This window comes from Euleptes europaea, chromosome 18 (genome assembly GCF_029931775.1).
Source record: "Euleptes europaea isolate rEulEur1 chromosome 18, rEulEur1.hap1, whole genome shotgun sequence".
NCBI lineage: Eukaryota > Metazoa > Chordata > Lepidosauria > Squamata > Sphaerodactylidae > Euleptes > Euleptes europaea.
The window spans coordinates 34,701,485-34,721,017 of NC_079329.1; the positions used below are offsets into that span (position 1 = coordinate 34,701,485).

The 19,533-nt window shown below is 47.1% G+C and overlaps 1 protein-coding gene across 1 annotated transcript in view; it reads right to left on the reverse strand.

The window, feature by feature from the left end:
- Window positions 1-7,817: 7,817 nt before the first annotated feature.
- The window catches only part of STAC2 (SH3 and cysteine rich domain 2), a 57,010-nt gene continuing 45,294 nt past the window's right edge, over window positions 7,818-19,533 (reverse strand). Inside the window, exons 8-12 of the mRNA XM_056864687.1 lie at window positions 18,921-19,018; window positions 18,304-18,355; window positions 12,290-12,427; window positions 8,671-8,718; window positions 7,818-7,901 (exon numbers count right to left, since the gene is read on the reverse strand). Of these exons, the coding sequence (XP_056720665.1) occupies window positions 7,818-7,901; window positions 8,671-8,718; window positions 12,290-12,427; window positions 18,304-18,355; window positions 18,921-19,018 (420 nt within the window). The remainder of the gene's footprint in view (window positions 7,902-8,670; window positions 8,719-12,289; window positions 12,428-18,303; window positions 18,356-18,920; window positions 19,019-19,533) is intronic.

The following is a 19,533-nucleotide window of genomic DNA, read 5'->3' on the forward strand; positions in this document are numbered from 1 at the left end:
ATGACCTCTCTGCCAGCTCTTGTAATTTTCGGGTCTTCCCATTTCTCTGTTAACCTGACTCTTCCATCTTCCCTGAGCAAAGCCCGGGTTAAATCCCCATGCATAAGGCAAAGTGCGGGACACACAAGCTTGGTTTCTCTCACAGCCAATTACAAATCAGCATGTCCAGAGGCGGGGATTCAAATACTTCCTGCTTTCTTGGAGCTCTTTCTGAGCAGAAGAAAACCTTTTATAACCGAGGCTTGGATTTCTCCCTCCAAGAAATTGTTGTTGTTTGTAAAATGCTTTTTTATGCAGCAATTGGGTTTTGAGGGGGGGAATTTTCTCTAACAGTAAGCACTACAAGTCAGCCAATTACAAAGCAGCATTTCAAGGGGTGAGGACTTGGTTTGAGCTTGGAGACTGCTGATGCAGAGATTCCCAACTGGAAAGTGTGGGTCCAGCGAGCAACAAACCTCAGGTAAAACTCCCATGCATAAATGACCTTTGAGATGCTAACCCATGCCTACACAAAGGGTACTGAGGATTATGCACACCTCTTGCTGGTGATCCTGGGTTATTCACAGGTCAACAGGGATGGATCCTAGTAGCTTTTCTACTGGTGCAGAAGGGAGAAGGAGCCCCTTTTGACCTCCTCAAAGGTTGTGCTGGGGTCTGTACACTCCTTGTAGAGGAAAAGTAATGCAGGACAAAGCTGTGGCAAGAAGGGGAATTGAGCAACATTGCTCCTCCTTCCAGCAGGATAACCAAGAGGCTTTCCTCAGCAGTTAGTTGTCCAGACTGAGTCTAGCAGACCTGGGGTGGGGGTGGAGGAAGAAGTGTTGGTTTTTATATGCCAACTTTCTCTACCACTTAAGGAAGAATCAAACTGCTTACAATCACCTTCCCTTCCTCTCCCCACAACAGACACCCTGTGAGGTAGGTCAGGCTGAGAGAGCTGGAAGAGAACTGTGACTCGCCCAAGGTCACCCAGCAGGCTTCATGTGCAGGAGTGGGGAATCAAATCCAGTTCTCCAGATTAAAGTCCACTGCTCTTAACCACCGCTCTTAACCACTACACCATGTTGGCATGGGTGCATGGGATTGGCTCTCTGGGATCACCATCTTCCCAGAAACAGGAGGATCCTGGGATGTAGTGGTAGTCACCTGGCGAGGGCCAATGTATGGTGTTTTGCCCCCCAAGCAAGGTACACCAACAATCTCCCGAGTCTGTACTGCAGCCAGCTGGTTGCAATCCAGACACTTGTGTTATTGGTGTCCACAAACCCATCTTCAAGTATTTGAAGGGCCGTCATTTAGAAGATTGAGCAGAATTGTTTTCGGTTGTCCCAGAAGGTTGTCCCAGAACCAATGAGTTGAAATTAAATCAAAAGAGTTTTTGGCTAAACATTAGGGAGAATTTCCTGACAGTTATAGCAGTTCCTCAGTGGAACAGGCTTCCTTGGTAGGTGGTGGGCTCCCCTTCTTGGAAGGTGTTAAAGCAGAGGCTAGATGGCCATCTGACAGCAAGGCTGATCCTGAGAACTTAGAGTGATCATGAGAAGGAGGGCAGGAATGATTGAGTCTGTGCTCTTCTCTCCTGGCCCTTTCTTACATGCCCAGGGTAATGCCGATTGCAACTTTGGGGTCAGGAAGGAATTTTCCTCCAGGCCAGATTGGCCCAAGGATAGTGGAGATTTTTTGCCTTCCTCTGGGCATACAGCAGGTGTCACTGGAGGAGGGGGAAAGGTAGCTATGAATGTCATAGAATCATAGAGTTGGAAGGGACCACCAGGGTCATCTAGTCCAACCCTTGCACAATGCAGGAAATTCACAACTACTTCCCCCCTACACCCCCAGTGACCCATACTCCATGCCCAGAAGATGGCCAAGATGCCTTCCCTCTCATGATCTGCCTAAGTTCATATAATCAGCATTGCTGACAGATGGCCATCCAGGCTCTGCTTAAAAACCTCCAGGAAAGGAGAGCTCACCACCTCCCAAGAAAGCCTGTTCCACTGAGAAACCGCTCTGTTAGAAAATTCTTCCTGATGTCTCAACGGAAACTCTTTTGATTTAATTTCAACCCGTTGGTTCTGGTCCGACCTTCTGGGGCAACAGAAAACAACTCGGCACCATCCTCAATATGACAGCCCTTTGAGTACCTGAAGATGGTTATCGTATCACCTTTCAGTCTTCTTTTCTTCAGGCTAAATACCCAGCTCCATCAACCTCTCCTCATATGACTTGACCTCCACACCCCTCACCATCTTTGTTGCCCTCCTCTGCCCTCCACCAGTGTTGTGCAGGGAGGACCCAGTGCCTGACCTATGGAACCTGACCATAATAACTTAAAAAAAAAAAACCTTCACTGAAGCGTAAATAGCAGAAGTTTCATGGTTATTAGATGTTCTAGTGGGACATAGTCTTGTTGTGGGCCACACCTAGCCAATTGTAGAAGCTGCGCCCAAGTCTGGTGGATTCCTGCCAACTGGGATAGCGCAATGAGCTTGTCATTCGGTAATAGTTCTGTCCTATGTGGTTGGACTCAGACTACAGAGGCATCAGTCTGTCCCTCAGTAACAACACGACGTCTTCAACGTTTCAGAGTATATTGAGAGAGTGTCCATAACTCTGATTGTGGCCTTCACCCATCTTGCAATACATCAAACCTTTCCACTCTGCAGACGACCTTGGATTCCTGGGAGTATCCAAATATCGAAGGGCCTTTACTCTTGCACGTTTCAATGCCTTACCTTCAGCTCTCCTGGAAGGCAGGTATCTCCATACTCTCTTTCATCAACGATTATGCCCATGCAAAACAGAGAAAGTGGAAACAATAGAACATGTCCTGCTGCAATGTCCTTTCTACAATGACTTATGATTGCAGTACATTCTCTCCATATTGTCATCTTTTCCTGGGAGATCTGAAGAAGCTAAAAGTTCCCTTCTCTTAGCAGACTCCTCTTGGGAGATAACCACTCAAGTAGCCAAATTTTGCCTCCGGTCTTGTGAGATTCATAAATGGCTGATTGAAAACCTCTCCCCGTAGATCTTTCTTCCTCTTCTTCAAATCATCCCTCCCAGAACCATCAACTTTTTATTATTTTAACCTAACTTTGATTTTTATTCAGAGCTGATATTGTATCGAAATAAAATTTGATTGATTGATTGTGGCCGAGATTTGAGGCTCTCTTTCAAGGCACTCCATATTTAACCAGAGTTCCATTACCACAATTCCAACTGGTTATCCATCCAGTCCTGACCCATAGTTTCCTTTGCTATCCGAGCCTTGTTAACTGTTTGGTAGTGATAACACTATTTTTTTTTTTTGCATGGACTCCCTAATCCAGAAGCACAGGACGATAGTAACTGAAGTGTGAAAACCTCAGACACAAAGAAAGGACTGATAAACACAGCCCAGCTTCTGTGGATGAGGCTCTGAGTTATTAAATTGTGCAACAAACCCACATTTATTCAGTGAAAGGGCAAGAGAGGAGAAATGCATTCTAGTTGCTGGAAGGGGGGGGAAAAAGGCAGCCACAAAGAATTTCAGTGCAGTGTAATAATATTTAATTCAGATTTGTTTTTGTTTTGTTTCCAACCAGCTTCTTTGGCCGTCAAAGTCAGCACAACGTCATGCATTCTTCAACATATACAACGTGCCAGTCACAAATCTACCACTCTACAGTGCAGCCGGCAAGAATCCGGATGTTATTGCTTAGGTGAATGAGACCACAGGGAGGGGGATTAATTCTGCCATGTCCCCTGTGCAATGGTGTTAGTGCACACGTGTGTGTGTGTGTAGGTGGTGGTCTGCCCTCCTCTCACTCTGCCTCAGACGTTGAGGGGCAAGCAGGCTGCTTGTTTTAGCATCATCCTGAAATTCACTGTGAGCAAATCTGTAACCTCTGATACCAAGCATTAGCCAACTCAATTCAGAAATAAGCAGGAGAGCTTAGAGGCTGAGTAGGCAGCTAGCAAAAGGAGTCACATCCTCTTGCTCAGAATCTAGAAGCAAAATAAAATAAAATAAAATAAAAAGGACCAGGGCAACACCTCAGGAGAAAACATCTGAAAATCAGGAAGTTATCTTTTAATCGCAGTCCCTTTTGACTGTAGTATCTTCCATCCAGATCTTTGGCTCTTCCCTGCTACTATACTATGGTATTTACTCAGCAACCACATCTTCAGGGGGTCTCAATAGGTCATATTGGGCCACCTCCCCCTCCCCTGTTTTCCCCACCAATTTAGTGCCCCTCAACCAGGGCATTTGGGCTTTGAACCACAGCAGTGTTTCCAGAAGAAGAAGGCTGGCAGAAATTCTTTTACGGAAGGATTTGCTGACAGCAAAAGACAGATTCTGTGCACTTCAATGCACTTGAGTACAGTCCAGTTAACTCTTCATACACACTGAATGTGGCAAAGGGGAAGTGTTGGCTTTGGAGAAAGTGACAAAGGCTACCACAGGCAGCTGCTCTGGCAGGCAGTGTAGTGTGGAAGGAAAAGCAAAGGAGCCAAAATAGTTCCTTTCCTATGGGCCAGCATCCCACTAAATACCATAAAAGAGAGGCTGTTATATTGAACACATGAAACTGCCTTATACTGAATCAGACCCTTGGTCCATCCAAGTCAGTATTGTCTATTCAGACCAGCAGCAGTTCTCCAGGGTCTCAGCCAGAGAGGTCTTTCACATCACCTACTTGCTTAGTCCCTTTAACTGGAGATGCTGGGGATTGAACCTGGGACCTTCTGCATGCCAAGTAGATGCTCTACCACTGAGCTATGGCTCTTCCCCTATTATATTCTGTAGAGCTCCAGAGTGAGCAGGGCCACAATGCTTCTGAGGCATCAGTTCTTCACTGGACACATTTTTGACAAGGCTAGTATAGCTTGAAAGCATCTTGGCCTTCCTAACCAGCTGAAGAGCTCTAGAAAGGCAGGTGCAAACTATCAATACACTCCCTGTATACACCCTTCATGGTCACATGAACACATGAAGCTGCCTTATACTGAATCAGACCTTTGGTCCATCAAAATCAGTATTGCCTACTCATACTGGCAGTGGCTCTCCAGGGTTTTGGGCAGAGGTCTCCTATATCACCTACTTGCCTAGTCCTTTTAATTGGAGATGCCAGGGATTGAACCTGGGACCTTCTGCATGCCAAGCAGATGCTCTACTACTGAGCCACAGCCCCTCCCCTTTCCTTTCACAATTGCTAGCCATCACTTGGTGTTACAGAAATCAAGTGACGAACCTGGCTGAAGTAACTCCCTTTTTCCTCTACGGTTCTTGACAGAATGCAAAATGTATTCTGGCATATGGGCCAGGAATTCTAGCGTGGGTCGGAAAGTTCCCCATAGTGGGATATTGGCACAGGGAAGTGCCACACCCATAAAAGGGTTATTGGCACAGAGTTTCCCCTGCTCTTCCCTTGAAAGGAAGGGAGAAACACACAGGGCTCTGGATTGCACAGCTTGTCTGAACATCTTCTAAAGATGGTGATGCTTTAGTTGAGATGCTGGTGAAAATATTAGGGTGGAATGTTAAAATATTAGGGAGGAAACAAATTATTTGTGTTAGATACAGAAGCTAGAAGCATTTGTTAACACCAAAGTTGGACTCCCCCCCACCAAAAGGGAATGACAGTGAATGTCGGATCAGGGATACTCAAGCTCACCTGTCATCTCATCTTGTTCCTGGGCCACTTTCATATTGCCATTCTAACCTGGTTGTTATCTGTTGTTGGCTTGATTGCAAGAAAAGGGGTCTCATACAATGTATTTAAAACCATTTATGAGCTGTGTCTGAAGTGCTCTGGCAATTTCAAACCTCTGCGCTCCCCCCCCTTTTTCCGCAGTGCCTCTGAATGCTAGCAAGAGAGCACTGAATTGCTATATTGGTCTAGTGCAAAAGTTAGAACGTTCCCCACCCCACAAATGCACCATGAAAAAGAGTGGGGGGGACCCAGCACTTTGGAAAGTGCCTCAGACATTTCAAAAGCCAGGCTATAGTGATTCAGAAGTGCAAAGGAGATCTGAAAATGGAAGAAAACAGTTTTTTTAAAAAACAAACGTCTCCGCAATGCTTTGCAAAGGGGACAGCAGTGGCTTCGTATGAAAAAATGGGGGGGGGGAATCCATTGGCAGCCAAAACGGTTGTCTGAAATGACATAAATCCATTAGCAACTGGCTGCTAAAATGGATTATAAAGGCTGTTTGAAAGGGGCTAAAGTTCACCTGCCGTCTCACCTTGCTTCTGTTCCCTAGCACTGCTTTGCTGGTGCATTCACTACACAACATTGGACAACTCACCTTCTGTTTTCCAGTCTAAAAAAAATGGGAACAGTACTAATGTATCTCACAACACTGTTTTGACAACCAAGGAATGACCATTTTAAAGTGCTTTGCATGGTAGAAGTGCTACAGAAATACTAACATTATTCTAATTTTCACTGTACATCAGTTGCAGCTGAAAAATGTCCTGCTTGGGAATGAATCTTGGAATGGGAAAGATGCTGGTGAAAGTGTGAAGTTGCTGACTGAACAGAATTCCAGGAGTCACTTTTTGGTGTTTGCCAGCAAAAATGTGCAGTGACTGCAGTGCCTCTGCCAGTTGCGTTAACATTTCAACCCCTGTCGTGAATGTCTGATATAGAGATTAGCGACATTTGGAGCCAGGAATGGAAAAATCTGCAGTCACCTAGTGGGCTAAGAACCTAAATATCTGCTATTATGGAAGGGCTCATAGGTCAATAGTAAAAGCAAATGCTTTGCATATGAAAGATCCCAGATTTAGTGCCTGGATTCTCCAATTAAGAAGATCCCATGTAGAAGGCTGGGAAAAGCCTTAGGGAGCTGCTGCTACTGACTAGTCAGCTTGCGGCAGCTTGACCAATTCAAGAGAAGGCAGCCTCTTATAATACTGGTGGCTTAGAATGGGAGACATTTCCCTTCTCTCCCTGCTCGAGGCTGGTGCAAAAGGCCTTGCAGTTTTGACCTAGATCTCTTTGGGGGCCTTCTTTTTCAAAACCAAAATCTTTAATCTAAAATAAAGCATCCCATTTTACCTCCTGAAAATTCTTTTTCTTTTTTAAAATCTTCTGCAGACATTACCTTGCTCAAACATCTTCGGAGGACAGGCATCTGTATCCAAAGGGTAGTTTTGGGGAGACGCTGGCTAAGGTCCCCACCTTACTTGCTCAGTCTAGCAGGGTTGTTTTTAGGACACCTAAGAGTGCAAAAGACTACAGGATTGACTTTAGGAGAGAGGCCATTTATCTGTGCTTCGGTTTCCTGGAAGCAAAGAAACACCTATTGCTAAACTACAGGCAGGCAGGCTGTGGTCCTTTTATAAGAGTTAAGAAATATACCCCTCCCAGGCTTGACATACACATGATATGGGCTTATGGGTAAAGCACTTCAAAATAGCATGAGCAGGCACATGGCTGATGTGCTAACATTATGTGCAAATGATCCAGTGAATACTGAAAATGCTTTTCAACATGGCAGGGCACATTCCGGCAAGCGTTTTACTGTGTCACGTACAAACTGGGCCTCCGGCCCACAGGGTCTGGCAAACGTCCCCTTCTCATCCACTCTCTCCAGTGCAGAAAATCCTACTTGGCCATGTTGCTGGTGTCCAGACACGGATGCTATAAAAGCTCTCCGAAGGATGAAACTGAAGTCCTTTCCCATCACCGTTGTTGTGAGCCAAAGTACATCTACAGGTAGCTGGAAGCATGCTGGGGCGGCGAGGGGAAAGGCAGGTTGACCAGCCTCTCTGGTCTCCTCACGCGAGCAAGGCGTGGGGGGGCGTGGGGGGGCGTTTAACGTTCTCAGCTCCGTTCAAATTGTGTCAGGCTGAGGAAAGTCCCTGAGAAACGATCCAAGTTGCGGTCAGTCACGCGGTGAGTCAGTCGCTGCGTGCGGGAGAGGCAAATGGAGATCACCAAGGAAGATCCCCGGAGCCAGGGATGGAGGCACCTCATGGCCAGCTCTGAGCGACTGCCGCGCACACAAATATAGAGAGAGCCCTGAAAGTTTAAAACTAACACACAGGCAGACGGGGACACAACACACCGACGTGGCCTCCTTGGCCGGAGAAGGCCGTCACTTTTCCACATGCGACAAAAGATTTTTTTTGTAGGGAGCCTCAGAACGGGGGAAGCTTTATGGCCAGATATAAAGAGCCCTGCAGGATAAAGCCGGTGTCTGTCGCTGGCCTCTGCTGCCGCAGAAGCATGGGCCAAGGACAGGGGGGAAAGGGGGTGAATGATAGCTGTGGGAATCTCCCTCACACTTTACACCTCGGAGTGGTCAGCAGAGGGGGTGTTACAGAGGGGGAAAAACACTGCGCCCAAGCTGAGGAAGGGGACAGGAGACATTAACTTGACCACGCGTCCCGGTCCAGTGGTGTACTGGCAAGTGGTACTCAAGCCCGTGCCGGCCAAGTCTCCTTCCCTCCCGCAACCCAAAGCCATCCACAATCCATCTAGAAGATTCCATGAAGTAGTGATTAGCCAGGTGCTCGGGTATGGGATGGGCTACAATAAGGCAGGGCTAAGAGGGACACTCTTCCCCTGCACTTAACCGCTCTTGTTTTCCCAGCATGCGTTGCTCCTTCTTCCATCTTCAAACCTCGGTTAGTATATCGGCCGGAACGAGCCCTCGCTTTTTACCGCTCGTCACCTTGATGAAGCCCTCGTTCTGGGTGGTCTTTCCCACACCAACGCAGATCTAAAAGAAACAGAAGATTCAAAACTCGTCTCTAGTGTGTAAAGTGCCGTCAAGTCGCAGCTGACTTACGGTGACCCCAGCAAGGGGCTTTCAAGGCAAGTGGGAAGCAGAAGTGGTTGGCCATGACCTTCGTCTGCAGAGCCCTCCTTGGTGGTCTCCCTTCCAAGTAACAATCCCGTTTAGCTTCCAAAATCTGATGAGATTGGGCTAGGGTTGGCAACCTCCAAGTACTAGCTGGAGGTCTCCTGCTATTACAACTGATCTCCAGCCAATAGAGATCCGTGTCAGGCTTTGAACTCCGGTTGCCTTGGTTTTCTTTGATGTTGTTTCGGCTAGCCAACTCCCAAGACTGCTTATCTAGGAATGCTGCCGTTAGCTTCGCTTTGGTTCTCAGGGTCGAAATACCAAGTCATTCCGACCCTGAGAACCAAATCTGGAGAAAATGGCTGTTTTGGCCATGGGACTCTATGGCATTGAAGTCCCTCCCCTCTCCAAACCCTACCCTCTTCAGGCTCCACCCCAAAAACCTCCCACCGGTGGTGAAGAGGGACCTGGCAACCTTAGATTGGGTGATACCATGCCGCCTTCCCTCCTATTGAAAACTTACCAAAACAAAGCACCTCTCCCCCTACTATCACAATTTATTTATTTGCTTCATTTATACCTTGCTTTTCTTCTCAATGGGAACCCAAAGCAGCTGTTGTTCTCCTCTCCTCCGTTTTGTTCTCCTTTCCTCCATTTTATCCTCACAACAACCCTATGAGGTAGGTTAGGCTTAGAATGTACGGCTGGCCCAAGGGCACACAAGCTGCAGCATGTAGCTAGGAGGGCAGCACAAGCCCCTCCCGCTTTAGTATCCCAGGCAGGAACTGACATCCCTAAAAGCTTTGTTTAGGACTAAGTTTGTAGTCCTCATTTTTGTTAAGGGAGGCTTGTGGCGTATGGTGAATGGGAAGGCTCAGGGCCCCACAAGGGACTCACTCATGAGGTGCAAGGGAGTGGAGTTGCATGGCACAGGTGAGGCTTTGGTGTTCTTTGCTATGTCGCCTCCCATGTTTGCTATCACCACGTTTTCCTCTCCTCTCCTGACCTTTGACATCCCAATCATGTTCAAGAGGCCCCATCAAGTTTTTGCAACCACAAATTTAGGGTGCAGAATAAGCTACGCGTTTTGCATTTACGCACCTGTTTTTGACATGCAGAATCTGGGATTTTACTTTTTGGTGCAAAGGCCACAGAGCATTAGGCCAGCTCTGCAAAAATTTGAACAGAAAGTTGCCAGTCTGCAGGAATGCTTCAGTGGGCTTGAGGAAAAAATAGGCAAACTGCTTTAGTGGGACACTTAGAAACGTCTGAGTGGCTGGCTTACAAGGTGGGTTTTCACCGCACAGAACTCCCCCCCATCACTACAACAACACCCCCCATTTCCTATCAGCTTCCCTAGCTATCTTCCACGGCAATCTTCTCTGAGTCTTAGCCCTCCTTTCTCAGAATTTGACCATTACATGACTTAAGAATTACGGAAAACTGTGTAACTGAAATAAAAACATGCACATTAAATGCATTAATGCAAAAGGCACAATTTAAACAAGTCCAAAACTTTCTGTTGCTTGGAGGTTAAGTAGATGATATTCCAAGGAAAATCGAAGTGGTGCCTCTAGTATGGGTTCTACTTACATTTTTTATGGCTGTTGTTTGCGCTCCCTGCTTAGCATGAGCAGTAGGAGGCATATTGTGGTACCCTGGCATCAGGCTAGATTATAATAGGGAGTTCTAAGAAGAAAAATATCTCCTGTATAGGTATTTCTATGTTTTTCTCCTGTGCAAACAGCAGTTAGAGGGATTTTAACTGGGGAAATGACACAGGGGGAAAGAGTTAAAACAGCTCCAGCACTACTTCCTTGATCCGACTCAGATCAGCTTTGGCTTCATTGGCGTGAGATGCATTCAAGATGCATCAACTCCACTGTCAGCTGGCACCCGGCCCAGCAAGTCAGGAGCCTGGCACATCAGGGAGATGGATCAAGTGGCTCTGAGTAGATCATTAGCAGGGCTTTGTTAGTTCAGGAGAGGATGGGACTGGAATGCACAGGTGTGTTGAATGTAAATATTGCTGTGAAGATGACAGACTGCATACACAGGTAGTGTTGGCTCCTGATGGAATATATACACGTGCCTGATTAGAAGAGGGAGTTGGTTTTTATACCCTGCTTTTCTCTACCAAAAGGAGTCTCAAACCGGCTTACAATCCCTTCCTCTCCCCGCAACAGACACCTTGTGAGGTTGGTGAGGCTGAGAGAGTTCTGAGAGAACTGTGACTAGCCCAAGGTCACCCTGCAGGCTTCATGTGGAGGAGTGGGAAATCAAACCCAGTTCTCCAGATTAGAATCTGCCACTGATTTCCAGGAGTAGGGAATCAAACCTGGTTCTCCAGATTAGAGTCTGCCACTCATGTCCAGGAGTGGGGAATCAAACCCAGTTCTCCAGGTTAGAGTCCACAGTTTATGTGGAGGAGTGGGGAATCAAACCCGGTTCTCCAGATTAGAGTCTGCCGCTCTTAACCACTACACCACGCTAGTAGAGCAGTTGTCACAGTGGACCTAAGCATGGCTGTAATGCCACACCATTGAGGCTGAGGAAAGTATCCCTCTGCCTGTGCAGTTATGTCATGTCTTTACTGCTGAGGTTACATAAACTGGGCTTTGGAGAAACCACCAGCAGATAGCAGACCTGTGCCATTAACACCACATCTCTCCCACCTTGCTTGAGAATGGCCCTGGGAAAAGGCCATGCTTGGGAAAGTCAAAACTCTGCAAATTTAATTCAACAGAATAAAAAGACCTTATGCAAATACCACTGAATCCATGCAGGTTTTCCGCAAAGAACAAGGACTAGGTACTTACTTTTTATTGTTATACAATAATAATAGCAATAATATTAAAGAAAAAAATCAAAATAATTTAGCATGGCCTGACTTGAAAGCTTAGGTCAAATGAGTCAACCATTAAAGGTAAAGAGCCAGAGTGGTGTAGTGGTTAAGAGCAGTGGTTAGGAGCGGTGGACTCTAACCTGGTGAACTGGGTTGGTTTCCCCACTCCTACACATGAAGCCAGCTGGGTGACCTTGGGCTAGTCACACCTACCTCACTGGGTGTCTCCTGTGAGGAGGGGAAGAGAAGGTGATTGTAAGCCGGTTTGATTCTTCCTTAAGTGGTAGAAAAGGTCGGCATATAAAAACCAACTCTTCTTCTTCTTAAAGCTTTTTATGGTTGGGGTTAGAGTGTCAGACAGGATCTGGGAGACCAAGGTTCGAATCCCCACTCTGCCATGGAAGCTTGCTGGGAGACCTTGGGCCAGTCACATACTAGCCTACCCCACAGGGTTACTATGAGGATATAATGGAGGACCGGAGAATGATGTAAGCTGCTTTGGGTCCCCACTGAGGAGAGAGGAGGGATATAAACAACGGAAATAATTAATTAATTTGTTTTTTAGAACAGCACACATGACTTTCATAGGTCTGGGGCACATGCGAGCTTCTGCGTGGGAGGAGAAGACCAGCCCGCTCATACCTGGTTTTCCTTCAGGCTCAGCTGTCCCTGCTCCTTGTTGCCAAAGAAAGTCTTGCAGCTCCTCCACACTGTCTCACCAGGACGAACCCGTTGCACAAAATTGGCGGGGAAGAAGCCCAAGCGATCACCCATCTTCCCCTGAAATACAAACCAGACCAGGTGAGCTGTAGCCGCCGGGGAGGCTGAGTCATACTCTGAATGTGCAAGTATCTTTGCTATCACATTCTTAAATCTAACGTGGAGCCAGCGTGGTGTAGTGGTTAAGAGCGGTGGTTTGGAGTGGTGGACTCTCCCTTATGTGGCAGAGAAAGTCGGCATATAAAAACCAACTGAAATCAAGAGTGGTAGAATCTGGATAACTGGGTTTGTTTCCCCACTCCTACACATGAAGCCAGCTGGGTGACCTTGAGCTAGTCACAGGTCTCTCAGCCCCACCCACCTCACAGGGTGTCTGTTGTGGGGAGGGGAAGGGGAGGAGATTGTAAGCCGGTTTGAGTCTCCCTTATGTGGTAGAGAAAGTCGGCATATAAAAACAACTCTTCTTCTTCTAATCTCTGTAATCAAGAGTGGTAGAAACTGTCTACTTTGGAAAAAAAACCCTACTATATTTCAAAACAGGCAGAATTCTAAGGATTCTAACCAAGATAGAGGGGAGGAGCAGTGATTCAGCGGCAGAGCATCTGTTTGGTAAGCAGAAGGTCCCAGGTTCAATCCCCAGCATCTCCAGTTAAAAGAGCCAGGTGGTAGAAGAGTTATTTTTAAGATGCCCATTTTCCCTACCTTTTACAGAAAATCAAACCAGCTTACAATCTCCTTCCCTTCCTCTCCCTACAACAGATGCCTTGTTAGGTGAGGCTGATAGAGCTTGAAGAGAACTAGACCAAGGTCACCGAGCTGGCTTCATGTGCAGGAGTGGGGAAACCAACTCAGTTCAACCGATTAGAGTCTGCTGCTCATGTGGAGGAATGGGGAATCAAACCCGGTTAGAATCCACTGCTCTGAACCATTATTACACCACGCTGGCTCATGTGAAAGACTTCTGCCTGAGACACTGGAGGGTAGGGTTGCCAGCTCTGGGTAGGGAAATATCTGGAGATTTTTTGGGGTGGAGGGTGGGTTTTGAGGAGGGGGATAAACTTCAATGGGGTATAATGCCATAGAGTTCACCTTCTAAAGTGGCCCTTTTCTCCAGTTGAACTGATCTCTGTCGCCTGGAGATCAGTTGTAATAGCGGGAGATCTCCAGCCACCACCTGGAGACTGGCAACCCTAGAGGACAGCTGGTGCCAGTCTGAGTAGATCATGCTGGATCTGATTCAGTATAAGGCAGTTTTATGTGTTCATGTCCTTGGGCAACAAAAATTACAGTGAATATAGATGAAAACAATAAAGGGCTGGGGTAGATAATCTTTTTACTGTGTGGGTCAAACCCTCCTTTAGACTCTGCATACTCTTTAACTTTGCAAGGTTGTTTTTTAGAAACAAAATGGATTGAGCTTTTCACACATCCAGACCCTGGTAATCTAAATTTGCTGCAAGCGAAGCAAACGAAGAAGGAGGAGGAGCAGGAGTTGGTTTTTATATGCCGACTTTCTCTCCCACTTAAGGCAGAATCAAACTGGCTTATAATCACCTTCCCTCCCCCTCCCCACAACAGACATCCTGTGAGGTAGGTGGGGCTGAGAGAGCTCCAAGAGAACTGTGACTACCCCAAGGTCACCCAGCTGGCTTGTGGAGGAATGGGGAAACCAACGCAGTTCACCAGATTAGCCTCCGCTGCTCATGTGGAGGAGTGGTGAATCAAACCCAGTTCTCCAGATCAGACTCCACCGCTTGGAAACAGTTATTGCCTAAACCGGGGGGCGGATCTGCAAGGACCCCTCAGTACAGGTTTCCCATCTCCTCAACTCTGTCACCTTATGCTCAATTTCTGAAAGTCGGAAAAACTCAAATTGCATGATCTTTGGCATTCTTCCAGTTTATAAACAATACTTTTCTGACTGTTTTTTATTATCCTTTGTAATTTGATCATAAAAACAATGGGATGGACCCTACCAGTTTTTCTGCTAGTGAAAGAAGAAGGAATGGCCACTTCTTGATTAATGAACAGGCCACATGCATGGATCAAGGAACCATGTGAACAGCAGGACCAGGGTTGCAGTGGGAAGAGGAACTGGGTTAAATGGAAACTCTGGCAGGATCCAACCCAGTTTTTAAAAGCTTGTTGAAGAAGAGGCATAGGGCTAAGCCTGGCCTACGGACAGTGGAAGAACTGCCTAAGTCTGAATTGAGCAAAGGACTCTGCCCACATGCTCAGAGGCCATTTTCTCCTGTGTAATCATGTCAGGGCTGGACCCTGCCCCAGCATCCCAAACGTGGTTTCCAGCCCGCCCGCCCCCACCCCGGCCACCAACCTGCCAGCACCAGGTTAGGAAACTCCTGGAGATTTGGGGGTGGAGTGTGAGGAGGACAGGGACCTCAGTGGGGTACGGTGCCATAGAGTCCACCCTCTAAAATATCCATTTTATCTAGGGGAACTGATCTCTATAGTCTGGAGCTAGACTATACAACTAGCTCCAGGCAACAGAGATCAGTTCCTCTGGAGAAAATGGCCGCTTTGGCAACTGGACTCTATGGTGTGGAAGCCCCTCCCCTCCCCAAACCCCACCCTCCTTAGGCTCCACCCACAAATCTCCCGTTATTTCCCCAACTGGAGTTGGCAACCCTACTGGTATCCCTAATCCCAAACCGGCTCTGGGCAGTCGCAACAACACAGTGAGACCAAGAATGGCAGTATAAGAAATGCTTTAGAATAGGAGATGACAGCAACAGCACACCTATGTTTTTGAATCCCCTTGGGAAAGTTGAAGGGAGTTGGTGCGGTCTTTCTCAGGGCCACAAAGCATAAGATCCTCCTCCAACTCTTTACGAGTCTTGTTGGGTGGAGGAAAGCTCTGGGTGTGTGAAGGATGCTCTGGGAACCTGCCACATTGCTATGGCAACAGATGCGTGTCTGGCTGGCTCAGAGAGGCCAACGCCTTTCCTGGGGGGCGGGTGGGGGAGAGAGCTATCAAGGGTGTATATCTGTGAGTATAACTTCCATTATTCATGGAAGGTTTTGCATTGGATCTGTCACTCTATAGATGCACATTTCCCCCATCTGAATTCTCAAAGGTCTGCATGGCGGCTTATTGTTGAGTTTTGAGAATATGGACGGGGGAAAAGTGCATCTAAAGAGTGGCAAATCCAATGCAAAACCTTCCATGAATAAATGAAGAGTGCAAGAGAACAAGAGAGAATGTGCGTGTGTGTGCGCGAATGCACAATAACAGGCAAAGATAACAGAGGGGGAGCAGAGAAGGGAATTGTTGGCCCGTGAATGTAGATGGATTCACAAGAGCATACAACATATATACAAGAATTGCTCTGACAAGTCCTAGAAGTGGAACAGGAGCTAGTGGGAAAGCACACACTCGTTACGGTGGATAGACAGCTTAGATCTGTGAGACCCGTTTCAAATCCCTGTGTGCAGCCACGACGCTCACCGGATGCCCTTAGCCAATTCATTTTACCCCTTGGTAAAATGCATAGCCTTTACCACTTGGGATTACTCTGAAGGAAAAGTGATTTTGCTCAGGAAAAGAACCTAGGGCTTGGCTGGAGGATAGGGCTGCCAATGTTCAGGTACTAGCTGGAGACCTCCCGCTAAAAGTACTGATCTCCAGCCGATAGAGATCAGTTCACCTGGAGAAAATGGCTGCTTTGGCCATTAGACTCTATGGCATTGAAGTCTCTCCCCTCCCCTCCCCAAACCCCTCCCTCCTCAGGCTCCGCCCCAAAAATCTCCATGTATTTCCCAACCCAGAGCTGGCAGCCCTTACTGGAGGAGCCTGGCTTCGAAGCCCCACGCCTGTTGCCTTAATGCAATTCTTTGGCCTCCAGCAACCTGTTCTCTCCCTGTCTAACTCTGTGGTTGGAAGGATTTGTGAATGGGAAGGGTTCTGGAGAAACAGTCAATAACAATTTTTTAATTATTACAATAGTTAAAACCCTGCTTTCCCCTTGTGGTTCAGGGCAGCTTACATTAAAACCATCCATCAGAACACTATCCCTCCCCTCCCCCAAGAAAATGCCTACAACTCAAACCCTACTAAAAGCTAGGGTTGCCAGGTCCCTGTTCGCCACTGGTGGGAGGTTTTGGGGGCAGAGCCTGAGGAGGGCAGGGTTTAGGGAGGGACTTCAATGCCATAGAGTCCAATTGCCAAAGCTGCCATTTTCTCCGGGTAAACTGATCTCTATCAGCTGGAGATCATTTGCAATAGCGGGAGATCTCCTGCTATTACCTGGAGGTTGGCAACCCTCTAGCAAATAAAGCAGCCTTATAGCCCTTCCTAAAAACATCTACGGAGGGCATTGTCTTCACCTCCTCAGGGAGCCTGTGCCACAGAGCGGGACCCATTCTTGAAATGAACAGCCTACTGTTTCATTCTTGAAATGAAATGCTAGGCAGGCCATCTTGAGAGAGAGGACAGCCAGAGGGCACCAGCTTGGGGACCATAACTGAGACACTTAATGACATGTGGGGGGAGATGGGCATAAGCAGGTCTTAGATCATGAAGAGCTTTATCACTAAACTTTTATCTTCTCTTTCCGATGGCTTGGATATAAACCAAAGGGGGGAAATATCAAAACACTGGAAAGGAAGGAGCTGAATTGACATAACAGCAGAATAATTAAGCATGGCAACAAATTTATGGATAGGGTACGTTCAACAACATAATATTCCTCCTCCTGTAAGACCACCTCATTATCCCCAAGGAATGCACTTTATCTCACCATGATTTCCTTCATTTTATTCTACAAACTATTCTGTAAAGTAGGTTAAGCCCTTTTCACACAGCCATTCTGAACTGATTGTTGACCTGATTCCAAATAAAGTGACATTGGGAGGGAGGTTTCATATAGCATGTAATGTATTTAGTGGTGCAAGGACTACGCTGAACTATTGAGCTGCTGAACTGTTGAACTCAGCTGTGCTGAACTGTGTTGAGCCTAAGGCTCTGCTCCAGGCTCCGTTGTCTGTTTCTCCTTTTGGATGGTGGACTTTTGCCGTCCAACCATGGCCAGGGGGTGGGGTGAGCGGCTCTGGGTGGTTGGGAACTGTATATAAGTTGGGGTGTTTTGCAGTTGTTAGTTCTCTCTTCCCTGTTAATTGAATAAAGCGGTTGCTGTTGGAACTCTGTCTTCGGCCTCGTGTGTAACCTAAGCATACATAATGCAGCATATTTAAATCTGTTAATAAGCCATGTCTAAAGCGCTCTGCTCTGGCCATTTCAAACCGCGCCGCTTCTTTCCCCCGGCTTTTTCATGGCACATTCTTTTCCATCTTTTTTTTTTTTACCATTCCAACTTTAGCGCTATAATACTAGACCAATATAGCCATTCAATGCTATATTGCCATCATTCAGCAAGCATCTAAATGCTGGCAATATAGCACTGAATTGCTATATTGGTCTAGTGTAAAAGTTAGAGCATTAAAAAAAAAGACTGAAATGAACACTCCGTGAAAAAGGTGGGGGAGGGGGGGAAGCGGCACTTTTGGAAGGGCCTCAGACATCTCAAACACTTCACTACAGCAATTCAGAAGAGGAAAAATGGGGGGAAAGATTTCTTTTAAAAAAATGGTTTTCCCCCTTTGTGAATTGGACACAAGCACTTTGCAGGAAAAGATAAAAAAAAAATCCATTAGCAGCCGGAAGCCAAAACGGTTGTGTCTGAAATGACACAAAAAAACCCATTAACGACTGGCTGCTAAAATGGATTACGAAGGCTGTTTTGAAAGGGGCCAGAGACTGGCTTTGAATTCAGGTCTCTCTGGTTCTAAGTCTAACACTTAGACCAGGGTACCACTCTGGCTCCACACAGGGGAGTAGCGGTCTAACCACACTACAAGTGAGCCAAAAGGTCTTTCTCCATGGCCACTTATTCCTTCTGCCTTTCATCAGATTTGCTCACCTTCCACCAGTCCTCATTGGAGTCATCCACCAGCATAATTCGATCTCCAGGCCTGAAGGGACAAAAAAAGAGAATGGTTTAGCTCCAAAAAGCAACAATTTGTGCTCACACAAATTCTCTCTTTTCCCTTTGTGAACTGCCACCTTCAGACTGGGGGTAGTGGGGAGATGCCAACATTTACCTGACCTTTCTCCTCAAAGGGCTCCCAATGTGGCCGGCATCATTCTCCTCTTCTCCATTTTATCCTCACAGCAACCCTGTGAGGTACGTTAGGCCCCAGGGATGTGGCAGCTTAGGGCATGTAACCTGAACCAAGCGGGAAGTGAAAATGGCCCTGGAGCAAGTCAAGGTAAGGGCCCCCGCGGTGCCACCCAGTGGCATTGGCTCACCCCTTTCATTACCCCCCAAACGGGAAGCACTTTAGGAGAGGACAACTGATGCCAACTGCCATTGCTGATGAGGGGTCTGAGCCAAACAGTCCCTGAGGCTCGGCTCTACTTGCTCCCGGCCACCAGCATCCCTCTAAGGTACTGGCCCACTGGGACATTTCCCCGTAAGTTAAATGGCCAGTCCACCCTTGGAATCGGCTGGCAAGATGGGGAGGGAGATTCACTTACTTCAAGGGCAGGTCGTTGTACTCCTGAGGCAGAAACTTGAAGAGGGCGACGTATGAGTACATGGGGGCGACCTCCTTGCGAGCAGAGCCTCGAGCTGACTGTGGGTGAATGGAAGAGCCAGCATTAGTTCTGGGCACTAGACAGTTTGGTGGCCAAGTATGCCAACTTTTTGACCAGCTCCTTGCTCCTGTACCCTTAAAGGCAGCTCGATCGGTTGGCATGAACATGCAGTGAAAAAATTCACCTGCTGATTTCAGCGGGTCAGGCTGCTGTTAAAGGCAAAGGAGCGGGTAAGGGAAGTGTATTTCTGGCCAGTTGGCAACACTATTTGTGCTCAAAGTCAAGAATAAAATGACACCCGCCTCCACATCAGTTCCCCCTGCCTCCCGACTGCAGTCAGACATTACAAACAAACCCCTGTGAGTCACGAAAGCTCATACCCTGCCAGAAATGTTTTTAGTATTGAAGGTGCTACTGGACTCTTGCTCTTTTCTACTGCTATATACAGATTAACACGGCTGTCCGGTGTGATCAAACCCCAGCTTGTTCATGACAAGATTGAGCACCATTTATCCTTGGACTCATTCTCCCTCCCTCTTTTCTCTTTCGCTCA